General features: G+C 50.7%; 1 protein-coding gene across 1 annotated transcript in view; it reads left to right on the top strand.

The window, feature by feature from the left end:
• The window catches only part of Myo18b (myosin XVIIIB), a 218096-nt gene that overhangs the window by 102971 nt on the left and 89739 nt on the right, over nucleotides 1-25386 (top strand). Inside the window, exons 31-35 of the mRNA XM_052754991.1 lie at nucleotides 710-910; nucleotides 3162-3272; nucleotides 4619-4723; nucleotides 13674-13826; nucleotides 23757-23870. Of these exons, the coding sequence (XP_052610951.1) occupies nucleotides 710-910; nucleotides 3162-3272; nucleotides 4619-4723; nucleotides 13674-13826; nucleotides 23757-23870 (684 nt within the window). The remainder of the gene's footprint in view (nucleotides 1-709; nucleotides 911-3161; nucleotides 3273-4618; nucleotides 4724-13673; nucleotides 13827-23756; nucleotides 23871-25386) is intronic.

Genomic DNA, 25386 nt, shown 5'->3' with positions numbered 1-25386 from the left:
AGGGTCCCAGTGCTACCTGGGAGGTCCCAGGGGCTCAACAGAAAATAAAATGGAGTCAGTCACGACCTGGTCCAAGAGCCATGGCCGGCCCCAAGCAGTCTCTGATACAGAGGGAGTTTGTGGTATCAGCTGCTCCTTATCCTTCAGCTGCTCCTTATCCTTCAACTGCTCCTTATCCTTCAGCTGCTCCTTATCCTTCAGTGGCTCCTTTTGACCCCTCAGGTGACCCGTGTACTTTCTAGCCAGCCATGCATCCTCTTCATGAGAGACCCTGCAGACTTTGCCCTGGGACCCAGCTTCCTTATTGGATGAGTCACTTCTGGGCTCTCTGCCTCCTTGAGGGTTAACACGGTGCCTGGCTTCCTTTTTCAGCAAGATAAACACTTTCCTTACATGCAATGAGATCTAACTGCAGGAAAGTCCCTCTCCCTCCACCCATCAGTGTCCCTCGGAACCTTCTCAAAGCACAGCCATGCTGGTGTCCCCAGGGACACTGTGAGGGACCAAGAGTGGAGGAGGGCAAAGTGGGGACCCAAGTGATAATACAAGCTTGTCATCTCAGCACTGGGGGAACCAAGGCACTGCATGGGGAGACCCTGTCTAATGGTGCTGAGCCTGGGATACAGCTAGGCTTGTATGTAGAGGGTGGAGTCCTCCCGAGAGAGGACTGTGGCCATGTGACTCCATCCCTCGGCCCCTTTCCTTGTAGCAAAAAGAGCAGGAAGCCTCGAAGCTGAAGCAGGAGGTGGAAAAGTTGCAGGGCCAGAAGCGGGAGCTGCTGGGCTGCGCCTCTGTCGGGGAACAAGGTGTGGCCAGCCTGAAAGAGAGGGTCTGGGAGCTGGAGTCCAACGCCCTTGAGCAAGAGAAGGTTCACAGCCAGCAGGAAAACACCATTAAGCAGCTGGAGCAGGTAAAGAGACCCTCCCTGTCTGGGGGGATGCTCTGCCCTGGGCTGGGTCCTCCCACAGAATGTCCTCAGGGAAACATCTGGTTTCTAGGTACATGCCCAGCCATGGTGCTTGAGGCAGTTAGGAGACACATGCATAGCAACAGAAAAAATCTAAATACAGTGATGTGAGCCAGAAAAGCACACATTAAAGTAGATGCTAAGGGCTGGTGTGGTAGATAACACTTGTCCCCACACTCTTGGAGACTGAGACAGAAGGACCACTGTGAATAATTCCAAGCCAGCTTGGGCTACATAGAGAGTTTGAAGTCAGTGTGGGATATAATACCAGACCCTGTTCCCACCCCACCCCCCAAATAATCCACCATCCAAAAATGGACACCGAGGAGAGATGGGGACAGTGATACACAAAACCCACGTCCTTATACAATAGTGTCAGCGCTAGAATTCCTGGTTTTCAGAGAGATACCGGGAGTGCGGGAACATGTGTTGTTCTGTCCCTGGGGTAAAAGCCACCCAGTTTTTCAAGGGGAGGGCAGTTCCAGTGCTTAGCTCTAAATTTCCCTTGGAGGGATGTTGTAATGGACAATTCTGTTTAAACCCTGCCCACTGTGGGAACACGTGCCGGGCAACATGAGTGGCTAGAGCGGATGGACTCTGTGCATTCCCACTGAAGCCAGGGTGCCATCCATTGTGTCTTGCTCAGCCTCATGGATGGGAGACCCAGGTGTGAGAAGTGAAGGGTCAGGGTCTGGAGGGCCTCGGAGGCTCATGAGTGACCAGCGAGCTTTCCTTAGCTGGTCATGTTATTAAACACCTCCTTTGCATCAGACAGCTCACAGGTGGAGGAGCCAATCTGGAATCTGGTGCTCTCTGCCTCCCCAAAGCTCAGAGTCCTGCTGGGATCAAATGCACCTTGAGCATGTTGATCCAGTCTTGGGAAGGGCGGAGGGAGACAGTCTCACTGGAGGAAGTGAAAGCTGAAAGCTGAGTCAGGATCGGCTGAACAAGGGTTCCAGGCAAGGTAGACTGCTCCTGCAAAAGCCCAGAGGCCGCAGAGTCATGGGACACCCAAAGACTAGCAACTGAGATGAACTCCTGAGTCATCTCATTGTCCACAGAATCTCAGGCAAGCCCTGGGGTTTCTAGATGGTTCCCTTCTTTGACAGGAACCTTGCCCATCCTCAAGCCCCAGGTCTAATTGATGATGATCACAGCAGTCCACACAGGTGGGACTGCCGAGGCTGGCGGAGCACTGTGTGACAGCCCCAGGAGGTGTCTGTGAGCGCGAACAAGCCAGCAGGCATTTGTGAAAATCCCCGTTATCATTTCTTGAAGATTCTTCCCAGCACCACTGAGGGTTACAAGCAGAAACAGGAACTGTGACCTTAAGGGTGGAGACGGCACACCTTTCCAGCTCCCCAACCTTAAATGGGAGGGGAAGAGAGGCTGGATGGATGCTACAGTAGCCCTGGACCCTTGCACAGCACACATCCCCACAGAGGCCAGGCAGATATTTATTGATCTCAATAAGGCACTTTTCCCTGGGAGTTTTATGTTAACTCATATAAGCTTGACATAAATGGTATTGCAGATGTCAGGAGTGCCCCAGAGGCTGGAAAAAATGAAAAAGAAATATTATATTTCCTCACACTGCCCCTTGACTGGGATCATCCTCCCATAACCCCCGTCAATGTGTGAGATTGGGGGAAGGAGCTGCGATCTTGGCTAATTTAATCAGGCTGTGCCAGGGGCTCTGGCCACGTTGTCCATTAGCATCTTCATGTCCCCAACAGTTTAGGAGTCCAGATTCGCTCTTCTGTTTCCTGCCTGTGTCTCCACATTAGAGACAACAGTTGCAAACCTGTAAAACAGAAGAACTTTAGGTCCCTCGGAGGACATCACAAAGGATTCCTAGGCTGCACCTAAACCCAGTGGGAGAAGGTGATGGATGAGTGTCACCACGGGAAGGGGCAGAGGCAGTGCTGGGTGTTCGGCTGCTTCTTTTGACATTTCAGGGTAGGAGGGAGGTGACTTCACTCTGAGGCACATATTAGAGAGGAAGGCCAAGGGTGGTGTGGAGGGCTGGGATCAGGGGTGTTGAGGGAGGAGTAGAAGGCTGGGGATATGGGTGTGAACCTTCATGCTCCATCCTTGCTCGTGTGGAGGGCTGAGGATGGAGGTGCCTTGGGGGGTGTGGAGGGCTGGGGACGCACTGTGGACCTTCCTGCTCTATCCTGTCTCGTGGCCCCAGCTTCGCCAGCGGTTTGAGTTGGAGATTGAAAGGATGAAGCAGATGCATCAGAAGGACCGAGAGGACCGGGAGGAAGAGATGGAGGACGTGCGTCAGTCCTGCCAGAAGCGGGTGCGTGAGTTAGTGACCCCAGGGGATACTGTGGGTGTTCGGTGGCAGAAGGGACACCAGGTCCTCTCAGGAGTGCCTGGTTACTGGTCTGTGACAAGGACCACAGAGGGCTCCCGGCACAAGTGGAGGGTGAAGGGGTTTGGGGTCTCACCTGTGAGCAAGACTCGTGGAGAGCCGCCGGCCCACTTCTGCTGGGGTGTTCAAGTAAGGGATTCCCTGTGTGTCGGGTCATAGCTGAGAAATCTGAATGAGTTGCAAATTAAATGAAGTGCTATCAGTCAGATTTCTTAGTTGGAGCTGTTGGAGGGAAACAGTGTAGCCTGGGGCTCCCATGAGGGTGTTCACTAAGCACTGATCTGGGACCCTGCAGTTGTCTAAGGACAAAGTGCTGGAATGAGAGGTTCTGGTGAAGGCCATCTTCTAGATGGCCACCTCTCGTTGTTTCTTTATGTGGGAGTCAAGGGGAGAGAAGGAGAAGGGGGAAGAGAGGTTGATTTGGGTTTTCTGATCCTTCTGGGGGTGCCACCCTCATAGCCTCCTCTGACCCCAACCCTACCAAACGGCCCCTTCTAAACCCCATCCCACTAGAGATTGGAGGGAACTCACATAGTCCATAACACCAGATACCCTTGTGTGTACCTGGGCTGCTGTACTTTACAGCCTCGTCATAATAGAAAGCCAGGGAGACAGATGTGTATCTTAGCAGGCTGGCTGCCATGTGCTACACAGCCTTAAGCGTTCAGAGTGATGGGGGCGAGGAGATGGCTCGGTGGGTAAAGTGTATGCTGGACCTGCGTGAGGACCTGAGTTCCGATCTCCCCCACCCACTGGACGAAGCTGGGTGTGAGTGGAGCCTCCTTGACTCCAGCTCTGGGGGACAGACACAAGCCCAGTCAGTCTAGTCAATGGGCAGGCCCAAGATTCAGTGAGAGACCATGTCTCAAAAGTATAATGTGGAGAACGGAATGATAAAAGAAAATACCAAACATCAAATCCTGACCTTCACAAGTGCACACACAGGTCAACATGTACCTGCATGCACACGTGTAAACACACACACACACACACACACACACACACACACACACACACACACACACACACACACACAGCATGCTAAGACTAGAAAATATTCAAGCAGTGTCCATGACTACACACTTCACAGTATAGGGTATGAGGTCCCCCAATCTGGCCAGCTCTCCCTTTTCTTGCCCAGGTCCCAAGCTTTTAGTTCCCATGCTTTCTTGCAGACTTACCCCTCTCTAGGCAGTGAGTATGGCCACAGGCTCCAAGTGACTGCCCAGGGCTCATTCAAGGGTGCTCACCTCTGTTCCATATGCCCACAGCTCCGTCAGCTGGAGATGCAGTTGGAGCAGGAATATGAGGAAAAGCAGGTGGCTGTCCATGAGAAGCGTGATTTGGAAGGCTTGATTGGAACCCTGTGTGACCAGGTAAGGCACACAGGATGGGGACGTTCGAGGGTATTCAAAACCCACCTCTTGGTTTTTTGAGATGGGCAGGTGCTTGAGAAAGCCAGCTGCAGGGCGAGCTTCCTTGTTCATCCCTGTGTCCCCAAAGCACATTCTTCTCCACCCATCCTTCCTGCCCACGCTCACTGGCTCATCAAAAATCTCCGGAGCTGGTGACCAGCCGAGTTCTTAGAACACACAAAGGAGTAAACAGCGTGGCCTCAGTTGGGATGGGCAGATGAAGCCGTGTGACCTTCAGTGGCTGCCGGGAGTGAGCGGTGGACAGTGCTTGCACTAACAGGGTGGCTATGGACGGCCACCCTGCCTACAGCTATCTTGTAGGGTCACGATTTTTCCAGGGAAGTAACCAGACCGGGAGCCAGGCAGATGTCCCTTCCACCTCTGCTGTCTGTCTGTCTGCATTTAGGTGAGCTTGTTAATGGATCTAAGCATGGGGAGCAGCAGGGCTCCTTCGGCCTGACCCCGACACTGTCCTGGGGTCCTCGGCATATCTCCGTGGCATTCTGAAAATGAGGCTTCTTGTGGTGGGGACAGTCTTACATTGTGGGATGCCGAGCACGCCGGCCACCAGGAGCTGCCTTCAGCACCGGCCCCAGGGTGCCAGTCAGAAAAGTCGACAGACCTTTCCGAGGGTCCCTGGACACATCACTCCCCGCCACCTCCCTCCGGAGAGCCACAGCTGTCCACAGCAGCCAGGAGAGCTCAGAGCCACTCTGATTTCAGAGCTGGGAGCCCCTCCAGCTACTGTGACAAACTGTGCTGAGCAGCAGGGGGGAAGGCTATGTCCCAGCACCAAGCTGCAGCCCACCACTGCTCGTCAGGTCCCTTGCCACTGTGTTTTGGGCCCACGTGTGCTGAGGAAGAATATTTTGGAGGGAACATGGGGCGTAGCAACAGAGCTGCAAACAGGGTAGCCAGGACCGTGAGAGGGAAAAAAGGGGTGCAGACAAGACCTCCAGGACACACCTCTCCCCAGTATACCACTTCCTCCAACCAGACCCTGCCTCCTAGGTGCCCATTCAGGAAGGGTCCAGTGACGGAGGCTAGCATCCCCAGGACCAGACCACATCTGAATTGCACCAGCAGCAGCAAGGCATGAGCCTTCTGCACCTGAGCCTCGAGAAGCGCTTTGCATCCTAACTATGACGCCAGCATCGTGTTAATGCTCTCATTGTGATCTTTGCCAAACCTACAGAGAAGCAGGCAAACACCACGGGTGGTGTGTGTTCAGTCACGGGATCGCATAGACAAACACACCGCCATGTTGGATGACCACCTGATTAGGGACGAAATGGTTCCCAACCATCTGGAGGCCTCTTGGTGGCCTCTTCCTTAAACTCCCCCACCGAAAAAAGCCTGACACTGGTCCCACGTAGGTACATGAGGTCTTTAATATGCTGTTCCTTGTCCCTCCCATGCTGGTTTTGAGTTCAGTCCACAAGGCCTCCTACAACCAGAATTCAGCTGCCTCGCTGCTGTTCTGACCTCAGTAAACCTTTTTTTCTGTCCACGTGTGCCCTGTGGTCCGCCCCTTCAGAAACAAAAACCACAGCCTGATCCTCACTCATGTCTTAGCACACGTGGGAGTTGCGTCATCTCCAGGGTGCGTGGCTGAGGGAAAATGGCTCCTGGAGAGGTACACATGTAGAATTACTACCCCCCAAACTGTCCCCTCTCCCAAGCCATCCCAGCAGCTTTTGCTGTCCCCTCTGCTGTCTGAGGACCGCCCTTTCCGCACCCCACAGCCGTGGCACAGCCAGAGTGTGTACCGTAATTTCCCAGAGCTGACACTTCGGGTCCCTCGTCCCTGGGGAAGCTGTGCGGTTTCCTCCCTATGACTCATCCGATCACGACAATTGGCTTCTGTATTTTCTGGGAATCGCTTCATGATCTGCGTATAAATGCTAATCAGTTTCTGATAATACACGTTTCAATAGCTCTGCCCTGTGGCTAATCCCCACCTTGTTTATAACGTCCCTCAGTTAATAAAGTCTTTAATGCAGCCACATTAACCACATTTATGGCTCAGGCTTCTCTACTTGAAAGCTGCTTTCCTTAATTTCAGCTCGTATGTCGCCATATGTCTTAAAGCTCTAAGCTTCTTTTTATGTATATGATTAGGTTCTAATCCACCTTACGTGGGTGTGTGGTATGAAGTCGATACCTATGTTTTTCTGCTGTGGCTAATCTTCGTTTCCACCATCCCTTGTGCCGTGGGTGTGTACAGGTCCCCATTCTCCTCTCTGTCTCTGCACAATCTGGTCCTACTGACTAGCTTTCGATCAACTACAGTGTCCTAGAGAGCTTTAACCGTCAATTCCACATAGCCTCAAATCCCTTTAGGAAAGAGTCACACCTGAGGGATGACCCAGATCAGGTTGGCCTGTGGGCATGCGTGTGGGGAATTGTCTCCACAGTCAATTGATGTAGGGGGGCTCAGCCCCCTGTGGGTGGCACCATTCCCGAGGCAGGTGGTCTTGGGCCATATGAAAGAAGCTAGCAAAACATGGGCCTGAGTGAGTCAGCAAGCAATATTTCTCCATGGTTTTGCTCCAAATTCTTAAGTTTCTGACTTCCCTTAATGGTGAACTCTAACCTGGAAGCATAAGCCATGTATATATGCTTCCTTCATCAAGTTGTTCGTGGTCATGGTTTTTATCACTTGTAGCAGGAAAGAAACTGCAACATGGGGCATCTTGTTTGTCTTTGAAAATAATCTAGGCTTCTTGAGTCTTCAGGAGCCATAAGACGCAGGTTGGGGTGTAGTTGAGTGAAAGAGGGCTAACCTGGCCTGCATGGAACTCCATGTACCGTACACAGAAAACTCAACAGGAAAAGATTTCAAGGGCTGGAGAACACTTGCTGCTTTTGCAGAGGACCAAAGTTCTAGTCCCATAACCTACACGGTGACTCATAGCTGTCTACCATTCTACTTCCAGGGTATCCAAAGGCCCCTTCTGGCCTCTGTGGGCACCAGGCATGCACACGATATACCGACATACATGCAGGCAAAACACCCATGCACATAAAATAACAATAAATAAATAAAATAAGGAAAAGGACTCCACGAGGAAACTTGATCCAGTGGAATGGCTGATTTGCGAGTTAGACTGAAGACAGCTGACAGTCCCATATTGAAACATTGTAACACTGTGTCCTTGTCCTCAGTCCCCATCCTGTCTATTTGTTACAGTGTTTCTCTCTTAACCACACAGGTCACACACCTTTGAATTAGATTCATTTCTAGGAAACTCTGGGTTTCCACAGCTTTATGACCAGTGCTTGTTTCTGTGTTCTGATTTTTATTAACTCGTCCTCTGTGGCCCAGGAGACATTAGCCTCGCGCGACATTAGCTTGGTATCTGGCAAACTTGCTGAACCCGGGGCTTTTGTAATATTTCTCCTGTCCATTGTTTTAGATCTTACCGTTTGAGAATGAGAACACTGTTGCTCTTGGTTCCCCTCCAACTTACTCACTGGCCCTCTGGTCTCAGCTGCATAAGGACATATTAGGAAATGCGCTTTTCTGATCCACCTGTCTTAACAGGAATGCGGCTAAGGTTTAGTCATGTGACTATTTCCAGTGTGTGTGTTATCAGTATCTCTTGTCTGGTTAAATGCATCTTCGAGTTTTCTAGAACTGAAAAAAAAAAAAAAAACTGCTGACTCTCACCACATGCTGCTGTTCCGGGGAGAGCTCCCTCATACTGGCTTCACCCATGAAGGAATGTAGTGTCTTCTGATCCATCTCCCACATCCATTTACTTAGCCATCTGATTTTTATTTATGGTTTATTTATTTATTTATGATTATTTTATTTTTATTTATGATTTATTTTTATGATGATGATGATGATGATGATGTGTGTGTGTGTGTGTGTGTGTGTGTGTGTGTGTGTGTGTGTTGTGTCTCTGTGGTCAGAATGTGCATGTAAGTGCAATGCCTGAGAAAGCCAGAAGAGGGCACCAGATACCCCAGAGCTGAATTACAAGTGGTTGTGAGCCACCATGTGGGTGCTGGGAACCGAAGCTGGGTCACCTGGAAGAGCAGTGCACACTCTTAACTGATGCCCCATCTCTCTCCCCCAGTCACCAGATTGTTAGCAGTTGCCCTTTTAGATAGTGACACTTAAGGGATTTTTAGAAACTGAAATCATGATACAGATTTATAATTTTCTTTCTATGTAGGGTTTATTCAAGATCGAACTCACCTTGTAAAATCAGTGTGCATCTGTTTTCAGGACAGTGGTTTTTTTAAAGTTTGGATATGTAATTCTTGAAATTTTGAAATAGTTTGCTTTTTAACCCTTTGGGGTGCAGGACAAATGCTTGACGTGGCCTAGGTTCTGTTATTACCATCAAGCATGAAGTCTGACCTCTTCTCTCCTTATTGAGTGATTTTCACCTTATTTTGTTGTACTTGATTCTTCCAGTCAGTCTGTCTTCAGGGTCCCCTTCCTCCCTTTATTTTCAACCTCTACAATTGTGTGTAAGTGTGTGCATGACTAGCTCACGTTACCGTTAAACAGATGGCGTGTTTTAATCCAATATTTCAGTCTCAAACTTCTCATAGGAGAATTTAGCTCGTTTACGTTTATTGGAGTGGCTAGTCTATTTGAACTTATTTGTGTTCTCTCGTTTTGTGTTTAGTGTTGTTAATTTTGGGTCCCTGTCTTTATTTCATACCATTTCTGTTTTTTGATAAACTGGTGTTTTTATGTTGCCTTGGGTTCTACTGCTAGGTCAGAAACTCTCAGTTGTATTTCTATTCTTTTAGTGGCTAGTTATGAGGACTCAGTTATAATTTTTCTAAGATACTTTAGGTTTTTTTTTTTTTATATCAATGGTGTGTGCTTCATACAACTGAAAGATGTAAGACTCTGAGGAAAGTGAGGTGACTTGTCCAGGGTTGAGTAGTTGGCCAATGGTATGAGTGGATTTGAAATGAGCTCAGCCTGTGCTATTTGGAAGTCTGCCATTTTTGTATCTAGTAACAGGCTGTTGCCTAAAATTTCTAGTACCAGAGTTTGGTGTGATGGCAAACATCTGTTATTCCAGCACTTGGACAGTGGAAGGAGGAGGATCAAGAGTTCAAGGCCAGACTTGGCTACTTGAGACCATTTTTTCAAAAAGTGAAAAGTTCTAGGTCCCATTAACTAGAGACCCATGCTTGTGGACCATCTTTTTAGACTGTACTTTCTAAATTGGTACTTAATTATAGTGGGCAGGCTCTCTCTACAAATTCTTTTGCTCTGTAACCTTACCCAACGCATTTTTCTCTAAGCCTCAGTTTCTCTACCCATAAAGTGGCCATATTATCTATCCCTAACTGTATTTCCGGATCCTATTTAATAGTGCTCATGAGTGTGTTTCCACAACTGTCCCCAACAACTTGCCTTTATGATAAAGGGGAAACAAACGGAGTTGAGTGCAGCCTCCACAACAGCCTGAGTCACGTAGACTCCATGGTCAACCATTCACCTCATTTATCCAAATTTGAATCACTGAGCTCCCAGGATGACGCTTAGTTCCTGCCAACCTAAGGAGGCTCTCTCTTCTCCTTCCTGTCTTCCTTAAGATGGAAAGGACAGCCTGAACTGAGGTTTTGTTGTGGATTCCATTTGCATAGCTCCCTGGAAAAGGCTGGCAATGCCAGCGTTTCAAGGGGCTGCAGTGGCGACCATGCTTGTAGCCGTTCCAGCCACGTGGCCGGTGCCATCACCGAGGCCGACTTGTTTCTTAGGAAAGCTACGTGCTGTAGCCAGAGGGAGAGCAGACAGCAGAACAAGGACAGGACTGTAGCATGACTCCTAATCGGTCTTGGTAATAAAAACCCAGAGCCAGACATTTATTTGTTAGATCACAAGCAAAATCTCACCACACAGGACCCATGCACATCACGGTAAAAATCTGATTGTGGAGTAGGAGACTCTGGGCTTCAGGAAACAGTCTCACTAGACACAGTGGAACAGTAGTTAGAGACACCCATGCTAAGCTGAGGTCCTTGGGCTCTGTGTTTCCACTTGGTAGCACAGTGGTCCAGGCAGATCACTTGCCTGCTGCATGCCTCCGTGTCCCTGTGTTCTGAGAGCCCCGGGCCATCTCTTACTATGTGACCTGCCCACACCTCCCAAGGTTTTTATGCCACCTTGTCAATCATACAGCAGTCCACATGCCAGACCACCTATCCTCTCTCTTGGCTCCTGAAGTGCCTTCTATCTGAGGCACTTTCCCTGTACCACTAGCTAGGAGCAGCTAGTTCCAACTTCCAGTGCCTGGTTCCTCCATATCTCAGTGCAACTTCTTGTAAGAATTAAAGTGCGGAGCTGGAGAGATGGCTCCATGGTTGAGAGCAATGACTGCCCTTGCAGAGGACCTTGGCTCAATTCCTAGCACAAACATTTTAATGCACAACTGTCTGTAACTCCAGTTCCAGAGGATTTGAAGCCCTCTTCTGGCCTCCACAAGCATCAGGCATGTACACTGTATACAGACATAGTGCAGGCAAAATATCCATACATGAAATATGATGATGGTGGTGGTGGTGGTGGTGATGAAGATGATGTAGGTGATGATGATGATGATGATGGTGATAGGTGTCAGCAACAAACACACCTCCCTGGTGATAGAACTTGCTAAAATTGCCTCTTTCTTGCCCCAACAGCTGGGTTCACACCCCAACTCTGTGTCTTCCCTGGGAAATCGTCCTTATCCACCTCAGACTCCTCCCTGTACAATGAAGACCATGTGCTCATCACAGGGGTTAACGTGGTCCATCCCAAAAAGCATTTAGAATCCTTCCTGCTGCTTAGAGTACTTCCCATAAGCGTGAGCTGGCGTTACATTCATAAAGGCAATAATGATAACAATGTGTATTTTAAGGGATTGTCACGGGAGTTAAGTACGACCACACGTGACCGAGTGCAGCAGGGTGCCCAGCCTGCAGCGCAGCTCAGCTGAGCTCCTGAGCTCCACCCCTCTGGCTGTGTATTTATACCACAGAACAGCGTTTTAAATTTACCACAGTCATCCATCCGAGGGAGGAGGCTGTATTCTAAGAATTCCAAGCTAGCCGTGGAGAAATCGTGACACGGATCTGTGAGTGCACACGCCAGGTCATCACGTGGCCACTGTAATCCTGTGTTTGTAAAGTACTTGACACGCAGAGTGCTTGGCTGCCCATTATCACACCTGATCCCCCTCTTATCTTAGCACAGAGAATGGGGATTTCTCAAAACCCTCTTAGACACTGGAAGCCCTGATTCCCATGGCAGCAGACTCCGCCAGGGTTCCTGCCGCCAGCAAATGGTGTGTTGAGGTTTAGAACCTGAGCCACCTCATTCTTAATCCATATCCCTTCTGGAATATTCTTGGGCATCCTTAGCATCCCAGGACAGGCATCTGGCAAGCAGGCAGGCAGGCAGAGATCCGCAACATGCAAAAGCAAGTCCCTATGATAGTGATTCTCAACCTTCCTAAGCTGTGACCCTTTAATACAATTCCTCATGTTGGGATGACCCGCAACCATGAAATTATTTTTGTTGCTACTTCATAACTGTAATTTTGCTACTGTTATGAATCGTCACGCAAATATCTGTGTTTTCTAATGATCTTAGGCGAGCTCTGTCAAAGGGTCATTTGACCCCCAGAGGGGTTGAGACCCACAGGCTGAGAGCCACTGCCCTATGACGAGCCACCCATCTTAATCTCTTCAGTATCCACCTATTGGCTGGCCCCATGCTCTTTGCTCCTGTCCCTGGATGTTCCTGGAGCAAAGAAGCTGTTGTGTCTTTAAGGGACGGTCCCAGTGTGATGCTGTCTATTCCATGCTTGGGCCGTACCCATCTCATTGGCCTCTGGGAATCAAGATATCCAAGTCACTGCCCTGGTCCTCAAGACAGGATGTGGCATCTCTGTGACCTTCTTGTCCACTATTCCCGGACAAATTCAGAGTTCTGGAGGGCAAGGAAGCTGTGTACTTCTGGGCAAAGTTCCATCCATAGAAAACAGCTCCTGTGACTGCCTTTAAACTGGCAGAGGCAACCTGCTTCAGCATCAAAAGCTTCATTTAGGCCAGGCAGCAGTGGCGCATGCCTTTAATCCCAGGACTCGGGAGACAGAGCCAGGTGGATCTCTGTGAGTTCGAGGCCAGCCTGGTCTACAGAGCGAGATCCAGGACAGGCACCAAAAATACACAGAGAAACCCTGTCTCAAAAAAATGAAAAACAAAACAAAACAAACAAACAGAAAAGCTTCATTTAGGGCTTTGAGAGGAGCACAGCTGCTGTCTGCTGAGAGTCATGATGGACCCAACAGCAACCTACAGTGTAGCCAGGGTTGAAGTTGTGTGGATCCCACCTGGCGCGCGCGCGCACGCACACACACACACACACACACACACACACACACACACACACACACACAATCACTGAATCATGACTACTGCAACCTAGGCTGTCCTAACTTCTCCAAAGACTCTGGAAGCTCTTAGCTTGATGCAGAGGACAGAACAGAAGGAGCCGGGCCTTCCAGATTATGGTGATATCGATGGAGTCTTGTGCATGGTCCTGTCGCACCCCTGGGGCTGAGCACTCATGAGGTTGAGCCAGTGTCCGGTCTCGTAGCATCCTGGTGGTTGGTATGGTCTCACTTGGCATATGAGAGTGGAAAACAGTCTTTCTGTTGTTTTGTTTTATGGTTTTGAGACAGGATCTCACACTGTAGCCCAGGCTAGCCTCCAGGTTATAGCAGTCCCCCCCCCCAATCTCAGCCTCTCCAGCGCTAGGTTTAAAGATATGGGTCACTATGCCATGTGAGAGGCAAGAGGCAAGTTGAGCCCATGGAGCTTAGTTCTAAGAACCTTGGACCTGGCCACTGCTTTCCACCTAAACTGACCCTTCTTTGGCTTCCAGATTGGCCATCGTGACTTTGATGTAGAAAAGCGTCTCCGCCGGGACCTCAGGAGGACGCACGCTTTGTTGTCCGATGTTCAACTCCTTCTGGCCACCATGGAGGATAGCAAGACGTCTGTCAGCAAGGAAGAACTGGAGAAGGTGCACAGCCAGGTGAGGAGGGCCCTCATAGGGAGAAGGGCTCTTCTGGGAAACACAACCAGAGGCTTCTGCCCACAGGGAGGTGGAGATATGGGCCAGGAAGCCACAAGGCAGTAGGGGGTGAGGGGTAGGACCTGTTCCCTTCTGTTGGGGGGAGTCAACTGTGTCTGTTTGGAGGGCAAGAACAGGTTAGGGCTGGGCCAACTGGCTGAAGCTAGTGTGCATGAGTGTATGAATGCTTTTGGTGGCCACCTGGGCTGCGTATAGAAGACACAGTTGCAGGGTTAATATTGCAAAGTCAACTTCTTGAAGAACCAAGGAGAACAGCTGTGGCCATTTGACTGTCTACTTGGATGCTAATAATGCCAGGCAAGGTTTCATGAGAGTTATGAGCTTTCATTGGCTGGAATCCTCTCCCTGTGCCTAAGCCCCCCCCCCCCCCACCACCATGTACTGAATCCTCTGTGCATGTTATCACCTGCCATCTCTAGACAGCTTAGCACCTTCTGTTAGTCAATGAACAGAGGGCTTATTTGTGGATTTCGATGGTTCAGTCCGAGATCACTTGGCCCCATCCCTGAGGGCCTGTGCTGAGGCAGAATATCATGGGAGGCGGAGATGCTCACCTCATGGCCAAGAAGGAGAGAGGGAGGGAGGGGAGGAGGGAGAGGGAGGGCGAGGGCAAGGGCGAGGGCGAGGGGAAGGAATACTAAGCAAACTAAGTTCCACCAACCCAGGAGACACTGGCCACCATCCCACACTCTGTGACCGTCTCTCTTCCCTTAGTGGGTCCCTCTCCTCCTGGTGACCACCATTCTGGCTTACTCCAGACCTTCTTTGTCTGGGCGCTAAAAGTCTTGTATCCCAGGAAAGGCAGGGCACTCGCTTACTCTGTGTACGCTTTGTGATCATATGGCAGCCAGATGCACTTAGTCATCATGAGAGCTTCCGGGGAGCAGAGGGGTACCCCATGGCCATTTTGCAGACGGGGACATTTTGCCCAGCGGTGGCGAGGCGTGTGATGGAGTAACACAGCAGTCAGTGACGGGGCCAGGACCCGAAGCTTCTGACTCTGAGTGCAGAACCAGGGTCTCTCTGTGTTACTTTGCATCTTCCTACCTGTTGTAGGAGGAGAGTGGGGAGGACAGCCTGGACATCCTGACTCAGCTGGGGACTGAGCACCTCACAGGGTGAGGGCCTCACATCTCTTGTTCCTGCTTCCCAGCCTCTGAGAGTCACCCCTACCCTCAAGCAAGTGTCCTGACAAAGGAACCTGGAGTGGTTTTCTCTTCTTTCCCTCTCCCCCACCCCCTCTTAAAAGTATTTCCTGACAGTCCCTCTGAGGGGTTAAGATGTGCGTTCCCAGGAAGCTGTGGTGTTTAATGAGGGCAGCTTGGGCAGAATCAAAGAGCCTCATTCTTCTGAAAGTTCTCTTTCCTGCTCTCTGTATCCGGCGCCCATCAAAGGGATCCACAGCCTTGGCTCTCTGCCGCCGTTGTCATGGAAATGACTGTGAGGACAGAGCTCCTGGACCAGAGGTCAGGGTACAGTCGCTTTGGCTCCTGGCACACGTGTCCCCGGATGCAGGAGTCGGAGCTAATTAGATAAAGCAACGATGGTTCCTGGTACCACTGCAGCTCCTGTCTGGTGTCTGGTGTTTGTCCTATGCCTGAAGGCCCCAGGGACCAAGGCAGGAAAGGCCAAGCAGGAGGGAGAGCCAGCCAGCTTGGCATGTCGCTGCTGTCTGTGTATAGCACCAAACAGTTTCTTCGGTCTGTCCATGTGCTTGCTCACTGGGTATTTATGCAGCACTATTGTGTGCCCCGTGATGGGTAGAGCTATGGGAAGGATTGTCAGCAAGGCGGGTGAGGTACCCACCTTATGAAATCCACACCTGATGGAAAAGCCAAACTGTGGCACAAATGCATGCAGTGGCCTGATTTTGAGGGGCGGGGGAGGAAGAAGCAGAGTCCTGGTAGGGACACGCAGAGGTCACTGCTAACTGGGGTCAGCTCCTTACACCTGGAGGAAGGGAGAGAGCAGGGAAGGCTTGGGTTTCACCCCAAACGGATAAGAAAGAAGCCACTGGCAACTTCCAGCAGAGCCCGACTTCCGTTTTGAATTGATGGGACTCGCAGGTGAGATTTGGCTGACCAGGCGTGTGTTAGTTCAGGCGATCCCTGCTGCTGCCTAAGCGGTTAGATATTCCTGTATTTAGTCCACTGTGCCAACGAGAAGCCAGAGTCTGAGGGGCTCCCTGAGCACTCTACCCAAAGGCACAGAACCAGACAGGCCTGGAGCTGTGGGTGCCGGGCATCCTGAGCTCTTGAACCTTGGCTCACCTGATGTGATCCTCTTAACCTGTGTCCAGAGCCCGGTGTGGACCAGGCTTGGCCTCAGAGCCTTGAATACAGCTGTACCTCAGCGAGCTGAGCATTGTTCTAGAACAGCACGTTTCAGTCCCCTCTCCATTCTCTCTTGTTGTCAAGTCTGGGCTAGAAAGAACTTGCTTTCTACTGGTTGCTTTGTTTGATCTTTGGAGGCAGGATCTGGCTATGCAGCCCAGGCTGGCCTCGAACTCTCCACCCTAGGCCTTCCAAGTACTGGAATTACTGTGTGAACAGTAATGAACAACCATGACCAGCTTCAGATCCGAATGTTAAACAGCCACATCAGGGTGCCTGATGCTGGCTTTAGGAGCCAGAAGCCACTTGGCTACAAAATTCCCTTCACCTTGGCAGTCCACCCATCTTGTGGGTGAGGATGCCGACTGTGAGGTGATGTTCATGTGATCTACCTCAGCTCTGCTGCTTTGAAAAGACCTGAATTTTGAGTCCAGAGCACCTTGTCTGGTGTTGCTGATTTCATATTGGGAGGGGTCTTACCTCCAGCTCTTCCTAACATGGAGTGTGGTCATCACTTGTTGCTCCAGGTACTCCAATAAGGGCTTCAGACACTGGGGTGAACTCAGGGCATTTACAGGTTGCTCATGGAAGGTTGGATGCCCAGGGAGAAGGTCATTTATCTTGTAAGGAGCATGGACAGAGGTGTACAATGGGTTCATCTCCTGCCTGGGTAACCCTGAGTCAGCCCCTACCTTTCAGGGACATCTGTGTCATATCTCATAGAAGACACCACACCCCCAAAAAACATCAGATCACAGGATCTGTAGAATTCCCTTTGTAGGACCTCCAGGATTGGGGTTGGGGATGGAGCTGACAGAGTGCTTGCCCAGAGTACATGAAAACCTGAACTGGGCAGCTTCCAACCCAGCGCCACATACACACCTCGGGTCTTGAGGTGTGAAAGGCAGAAGTATCAGAAGTTCAAGGTCATCCTTAGCTACATAGCAAGTTTGAGGCCAGCCTGAGCAACACAGGACCTTGCATCACAAGAGCCCCTCTAGGACAGGATGTCAGGAAGAATGCCCTGGGTACCCCTCCCTCCCTCCACTCACCTGTGTTGGCTGCTTGGGCTGGAGGGGGGGGGAGTGTTTTTGACATCTGGGTGCAGTATTTTATAAGGTGCTAATTAATTCCCGTTGGATGTTTTCACTGAAACTAACCTGGAAACAAGCCATCCCGACAACCAAGATGGATAATTGAGATAATCACTGTGCCAGTAACATCTGTGGGACCAGGGTTGGCGGACGCTGGCACCTGCTCCGAGGAGAGCTGAAGTGGGTGGAGCTCCTGGGTGCTGGTTAGTTATCTGTGTGCTTATTCATTTACTCCTCACTGGACCCGCATCTGCCACCTCCCTTTCCAGAGGAGGCACGCCATTGGTTTCTGTTAACTGGGGGTGGGGGGTGGGGAGCAGGCAGATGGACGTTGTATAGAACCCTTTATTGTTTACTTAATTCACACTCAGGGCCCTGCCCTCTCCTGCCTGTTAGGCACAAAGCTGCCATCACGGGTCTCAGGCGCTGCCCTCCCCAATCAGTTCCCTGTGCTCTGCCTGCCATTAGTAAAAGTCACCTGTTCGTCTCCTGCCAGGAATTCTCTCAAGGCTCCAGCTTTGCATCTTGTCCAGAGAGCTTCTCTGTCACCTCACTGGGGGTCCCTTATGCTGGGGATGAAACCCAGGGCTTTGTGTGTAGCAGTTGGGTGTTGCCATCAGTCCCAGCCACAGCCCATGGCCTGACCTTTGGAGGAAGGTTTGGAAGACCTCAACACAAGCATGATCTACAAGCAACTTCCCGCCATCCTTTGCACTGAGTCTAGGTTCTTTAGTCTGATCCCTGGGTGCCCAGCCTAGCTCCTCTGCTGTCTTTCATTGTCAACTTCGCATGGACTATGCCTCTGGGGGGCTCTGTTTCTGCCTTCAGATTCCTCTTTGCCCAATGGGTATCTGTCCTCTGACCTTGACTTCAACATTATCTCTCGCCGCCATCTACGCCTCCCATGGCTGGGGTGAAAGGTCGCCGTGTTCTGCCCTTCCTTCCTGTGTCACTAGCCACCGGATTTTCCTCCTTATCCGGAATCACAGAGACTATAAGAAGAGCTGGGATTTGAACCCAGGGTTCCAGTGGTTCAGAGGTTGGCCCTGCCACATCCCTGGGGCATCACATCCTTCCAGAACCTCTGGTGCTCAGGTGGGCCCTTCCCCCAGGGACTGTGACTGGGCCATTAGGCCTTGCCCATCTTCACCATGAATTCCCAGCTGTGATTAACTACCAGCCTGGGGCTCCCATCAGAGAAGACTGATGACCCCGGATCTATCCCCAGTGGCCTTAATTGGGGCATTTGTCACCATGTGTCACCTATGCTTCCCGTGAGACAGCAGAGGTAATTAACAAGCCCTGAGAAGATGCCCTGATGGGAGTCTTTGTGTGACCAGGCACCTTGGGGACACTTCTCTCCATCCCACAGCCCCGGAACAATGGCCTCACTAGGTGTTTTATTTGGTTTTTCTCTCTAAGGATGATGTTGGAGGGAATTGATTCAATATTAACCTAACCTCCTGTCAGGGGAGATAAAGACCATGTCGTAATTGGCTGGAAACATGGTGGTCACAGGTTTGTTCACCCACAAATATTGACACTTCCAAGGCGGTGATGAACGAAGCGTGAAGAAGGGCCAGCTTTTGCATCACGGGCAGGAAAATCTAGTTTTCTGTCTAAAGGGCACTGCTTATCCGGGGAGGGCCAGGCAAGCAGCAGCGTCCTGAGCCCCCAAGGTGACACTAAAAGGAGAGTGAGTGGTTTGAACACCACCAGGCACCTCTGTGCCATGACCTAACTCTGTACGCCAGACTATGAAATGCACCCAGTGGCTTCCAGGAAGCCAGGGCTGGTGCTTGGACACGTGCCTGCATGGAGCAAATCCCCAGTGACCACACAGGCTGCCGGCCATCTTCAACGAATTCCAGAGCACTGCGATGACCCATCTGAGGAGGCGGCTTAGCCTCTGAGGAAGAGGGAACCTGCCAAACAAGGATCGGATGAGACTCGATGGGTAGGAGCCAGGGGGATGGCTCAGGGAAGAAGACCCGAGTTCGCATCCTCAACATCGTGTAAAATGTGGGGCATGGCTTCGGGTACCTGTACCTGCAGCATCGGAGACAGAGACAGGCATATCCATAGAGCTCGCTGGCTGGCCTAATAGGGCAGTGACTTCTAGTTCAGACTCTGTCTCAAGGCAGCAAGGTGAAGGGTGATAAGGAGGATGCCCTATGTCCTGCTCTGGCCTCTGTGTGCGTGTGCATGGGTGTGTGCACCTGCACACTCACGTACACATATACACCATGCACAACACACACACACGCACATTCACGCACGCACGCACGCACGCATACACGCACACCATTTGTCTGTTTTGAAAGAATTATTTCTTTGAGATTTGAGTTTCATGTAGCCCAGGCTGGCCTCAAATGTTGCTATATAACCAAGAATGACCCTGACTTATGATCTACCCATCTCTACCTCAGAGTGCTGGCTTTCCGGGTGTGAGGCACCACACTGATGGTCCAGGTCCTGCACTCTAGACAAACACTCTACAAAGAACTTAAAATGTACCAGGAGGCTGAGAGCAGCCCCCAGCGCTCCGGTGCACCCTTCATCCATATGTGGCCATTTGTTTGTGGTGCTGGGGTGGAGCCCAGGACTGGACACATGATATACAAATTCTCTACCATTGAGATCTCCAGCTCTTGGATTCATGAGGGACATTTGGCCAAATCTGTTTAATAATTATCTTCACAGACCTGCAGCTCCCGAAGCATCTCTGAGCACATGAGAGACATTGTGCCCTTTACCTTCATCAAAAATCTAAGTTTTAACATTGATATAAGGGCTAGTTGGCCATGGCAGCTCATGCCTGGAGTCCCGGCCCTCGGAAGGCTGAGGCAGGAGGATCCCCACAAATTCAAGGCCAGCCTGTGTATGTACTGAAATCCTGTCTCACCCTCACCCCTCTCTCCACACACACCCCTCAAGTTTCTGTTTTCTAAACCAGGGCAGACTAGGTCTAAAGTGCCCCCCAATTTTTTTGCCTCCCTGAGCCCACAGGTGGAAGCTGATTTCTACTGTAAAATGTTCACACTTAACTTCACATAAATATCCACACACACCCTCAGCCTGGGCCCTTGTCCTGCCACAGGGGCAAAAATGTTCCTGCCTGTTCCTGAAGCCAAAGTGGAAGATGCCCCGTGGTACCCACAAACTGAACCTTTAAGGCTCGCCCCCACTTTCTTTCTTTACAGTACAGAGTTAGTTCAAGGCCAGCCTGGTCGAGTGAGTGAAACCCTGTCTGAAAATAAAGCAAGCAAACAAAAGAAACAGGATCTGGGGATGTAGCTGAGTGAGCAAATGCTTGCCAAGCATGTGCAAGCCCCTGGGCTCAATACTCAGTACTGAAAATGCTACTCTAGACACAGCAATGCACAGTAGTCTCCGTGCGGAACGGAGCAATTCTGGAACGTTTACTAAATGACCAAACAACAGAGATCGTCACCGTGTGGTCTTGGAACTCATCTGTTGCATCCACCGTCCACAGCTGTATTGTGTAGACATGGCTTGAGCCTGTTGACATTTTTTAAAAATTCATTTTTAATTATGTATATATACGTATGTCTGTGTAGGAGTGTGTGAGTGTGAGTGTAGGTGCCCATGAAGACCAGAAGAGGACATTGGAGGCCCTGGGGGTGGAGTTATAGGTACCTGTGAATCACCTAATATGAATGCTGGGAACCAAACTTGGATCCCCTGGAAGAGCAGCAAGTGTTCCTAAACACTGGGCCACCTCTCTGGCCCTCAGGGGACATTTTTAATAGGCTTGCGGTGGCAGCTTTTGCTGCGTGTGATTGGGGCTGTCTGCAGTGCGGACTGTGGGGTGACCCTCTCTGGAGAAATCCTCCACACTAAAGGTAGAGTTTTCCACATGCCAAGGTGGCCTGTCCAGCCGGGAAAGCATCCAGTCTAGCCTTGTAAACTCAGGTGGAATGTTCTCCCTGTGGCATTTGCAATTCTGTGTTTTTAAATCCCGCAAGTTGTTCAACCAAACCCAGGAGCCCAGGATCTAAGCTCTCTACAGAAATAGAGCTTCCCCGTTCCACCTCTCTCCATATGTCTGGCTGACTTGTCTAGAAGCCCTGTAAGTCCAAAGAAAACATTTCCCCAAGTATTTAAAGCAGGCGGATGGCTTCTCATAGGAAAGCAAAGCCGTTCCTGGGCTTACAGTTGAGGTGCGTGTGATGGGGATCTCAGTCGCTCTCCCTGAATGCTGGTGCTGGGTGTTGGGGAGACAGTGGGGGGTGGAGACAGAGCAGGGGTGGTGGAGACAGAGCAGGGGTGGTGGAGACAGAGCAGGGGTGGTGGAGACAGAGCAGGGGTGGTGGAGACAGAGCAGGGGTGGTGGAGACAGAGCAGGGGTGGTGGAGACGACAGAGCAGGGGTGGTGGAGACAGAGCAGGGGTGGTGGAGACAGAGCAGGGGTGGTGGAGACAGAGCAGGGGTGGTGGAGACAGAGCAGGGGTGGTGGAGACGACAGAGCAGGGGTGGTGGAGACAGAGCAGGGGTGGTGGAGACAGAGCAGGGGTGGTGGAGACAGAGCAGGGGTGGTGGAGAAAGAGCTGAGATGGGGAGAGTGGGAGTCAGGGAAAGACAGTGAGAATGCAGAGAGACGGTGGCGGGGTAGGGCGGCAGGGAGAGTGCGGAGGTAGTGGGGGGCAGGGAGGCAGCTGTGTGGAGACAGTGGAAGGTCTGGTGAGGGCTGAGACAATGAGGAAGAGGTCTGTAAGCAAGAACTGTGCACAGGTGGGTCCAGGGGATCCAGGAACACTTGGGTCAGGGGCCTTGAAGACTTGAACCTGATGCTGGCAAGTCATGGGCCACCCTCTTCCCCGGCCACTGCAATGGGATTCTTCATCTGTGAAAGGATGGGCTGCCTCATGGGCCGAAGTCACCAGCTACCGTCACCAACTACTCTGACCCCTAGACATATTCTCAGCCTTGTCCCCTCTTGTCCCGGGAGGGGCAGCTGTCTGGCTACCCTCCTTTGGCCCCTTACTCTGCCCTGTTGCATTTGCTATGACCTCTTCCCCAGTTGTGTTAGGATGGGTTTATCCTTAGCGAGGCCACGACTCAAGCTTTGCTCCCTGCCTCTGTGGGGAGTCCTTCTTCTAGCCTCCCTGCCTCACCAGAGGCCTGGGGTTTCCAGCTTGGCAGATCGAGCTCAGCCTGAAGTTTCATCCCTTCTGTGGATGGCGCCTAGCCAAGGCCACTGACCCCCACGCTTGGGCAATTATTGTCACGGTCAAGGCGACATATGGGTGGAGCGCCTTGACATTAGAGCTGTTCTTTGTTTGGAGGAGGTGGGATTGTTCCCAAGGGGGCTGTGCACAGCCTCTGCCTGGACTGGAGGCCTTTCTTACATGGTCAGCTTGTTGCTTGCTCACTCAGAGGCCTCTTAGGCAGGCCTGGTCACCTTTCCTCCCCTATCAAGTTCTTCTGTTTCACTTTCTTGTTTTTTGAGGCAGGATTGGTCTGATCACAATCCTTCTGCCTCAGCCTTCCAAATGCTGGATTACAGGTGTGTGGCTACATGAGCAGATCCTTAATCCTTCAGGAGACAGTGGTTTCTGAAGTGAAAGTATGTGTGCCTGGGGAATCCCGGGATTACCTCTGTTTCTCAAAAGTGTGAGCTCTGGGTGAGACACTACCCATCTGAGTCCACATTGTTTTCCGTGTGTGTGTGTGTGTGTGTGTGTGTGTGTGTGTGTGTGTGTGTTTTCTGTCTGGAGATTCTACTTCTGGGGATCATGGAAAACTGCCATGTGCATACCGGTCATGGGGTCTGTGTACTGATGTGGGTTTCTCCATGGGACTGGTCCCTCCACTCTTGAGGGGGTGGCATGTGCCTGGGTGATTGTAGGCTACCAACAGATGAGAAGGCGGGGGATGAGAAAGCAGTTTGAGTGACTGAGATCTGGTCAAAGGCAAGCACAGGAAGGCCCTTCCATGCAGAATGTTTTTCCTTTGAAAGATTTGCAGACAAGCTTAACCCATGCCCCGGTCAGGGCTGGTAGGCTCCTGCCATCCTTTGAGGCACAAGCTTCGCATGATGGTTCTTCCTTTCATCCCTCTGCCCCTTTGCCCCACTTCCTGTACTCTCCAGAGAGGTTGTCCCTACCTTTCCTTGCCTGTCTCCTCTGGGAAGGACCGTTGACTGCTCCCTCTGTGTCTTGGGCCTGGTGCTGAGTGGGAAGTAGGCATCCTCGGGTGTATCCAATGAAATCCCCGGACTCCTGCAGCAGGGTTCAGAGCCCTGTCACAGGACAGTGCTGGGCTCAGACCCACGCTGCCTCAAGCACAGATACTTCAGGCTCACACAATGTATGCTGACAGACAGGTGTGAAGGTGTGGCGGTAGCCAGCTAGGGCTGGGTTGGGCTGGTAGGGAGGAGGATGTTAGAGAAGTGACTTCCTTCTCCTGTTCCTGCCCAGCTGACACAGAGTGAGGCCAAATGTGAGGATGCCTTGAAGACCCAGAAGGTGCTGACTGCGGACTTGGAGAACATGCACAGTGAGCTGGAGAATGTGACCCGGAGCAAGAGCCTGGTAACTGAACCTGCCACAGCCCCAGAAGTGCAGGCTTGGGATCTGGCACTGGCCTGCTGGGGACATGACCTCGTATAGGACTAAGATGTTCAGGATGGATCTATGGGGCAGCCCTTTGAGACCTCAGAGTCACCTGGAGGGTACAAGCTTCTGTTGTAGACCTTCTGGGTACTCAGCTCTATAAGAAGGATAAGGGAGCTTAGTGTGGACCTACGGAATGCTCAGCTCCCTAAAAAGCAAAGGGAATTTATTATGGACCTACTGGGTGCTTGATACTGAGTTCAACAGAACACACACACACACACACACACACACACACACACATACACACACACACACACACACAGATACACATATGCACATGCATGCAGTGAGATCCCATTTATAAAGGCAAGCTAGGAAACCTGTTGTGGACCTACTGTGTGCCCAGCAGCATGAAGTTGCATCTGCAGTGATGAACGCAGCTGATCGTGTGCCCATGTGAGTGCTGGCAGCTGGAGACGGTTCTGGGGACCCTCTCACAGCCCTGCTGTGTCCTTACCGCCCTAGGAACTCTTGGCATTTGTCGTCAGGTGCATGCCACCTTCTCTAAGAGGAAAAGCATGCCTCTCACAGGCTCACTTCAACTCCTTGCAACCAGAAGACCCAGCTGTTCACTATCATGCTATTGTATGGTCACCATGGAATGGGGACAAATGAGCCGTAGATCTACCATGTTGGTGACAATGTCTGGAGTCTGGATGATCAGACTTGGCTTAAATTTGCACTCGATATACAGAATTCTATTGTTTGCATAGAGATGCAGAGGAACCAACTCAGGCTTGGGAAGGATCCTAATAAGCCCTTTTATCCTGTATTTTATTTTATTTTTTCTAAATTAAGGGGAACATGTCCAGAAACACATATATGTGCACACATACTGTCTTAGGGTTCCTATTGCTGTGATAAACACCATGACCATAAGTGACTTGGGAAGAAAAGGGTTACTTCATCTTACACACACTCATATCACACTCCATTACTGGGGAAAGACAGGGCAAGAACTCAAGGCAGGAACCTGGAGGCAGGAACCTGGAGGCAGGAACTGAAGCAGAAGCCATGGGGGAATGCTGCTTACTAGCTTGCTACTCACTGCTTTCTCTATCTGCTTTCTTATACAACCTCCAGGACCACCTGTCTAGTGGGTAGTACCACACACAATGGGCTGGGCCCTTCACATCAGTATTTACTCAAGAATGCCCCACAGGACAATTTAGGGGGCAAGTTTCTCAATTGAAAGTCTCTCTTCTTAAATGTCTCTACATTGTATCAAATTGATAAAAAAAAAACTAGCCAAAACAATTGATCCTTTGTCAGCTTGACACACAAATATACCACTATCCAACCATAACCTTTCCTTTCTCATTTGCCCCCAAGATTACATGTTAATATTAATATCACATTATTAAAACATTCCAATTGTGAAAGTCCCCCAGTCTTTAAAATATTCAAACAGTTTAAATTTCAGTCTCTTTAA

Source organism: Peromyscus californicus, unplaced genomic scaffold, assembly GCF_007827085.1.
Source record: "Peromyscus californicus insignis strain IS unplaced genomic scaffold, ASM782708v3 Scaffold_2__1_contigs__length_46816999, whole genome shotgun sequence".
NCBI classification, from domain to species: domain Eukaryota; kingdom Metazoa; phylum Chordata; class Mammalia; order Rodentia; family Cricetidae; genus Peromyscus; species Peromyscus californicus.
The sequence above is the reverse complement of the archived record's forward strand: the minus strand, read 5'-3'. Positions and strand labels throughout refer to the sequence as shown.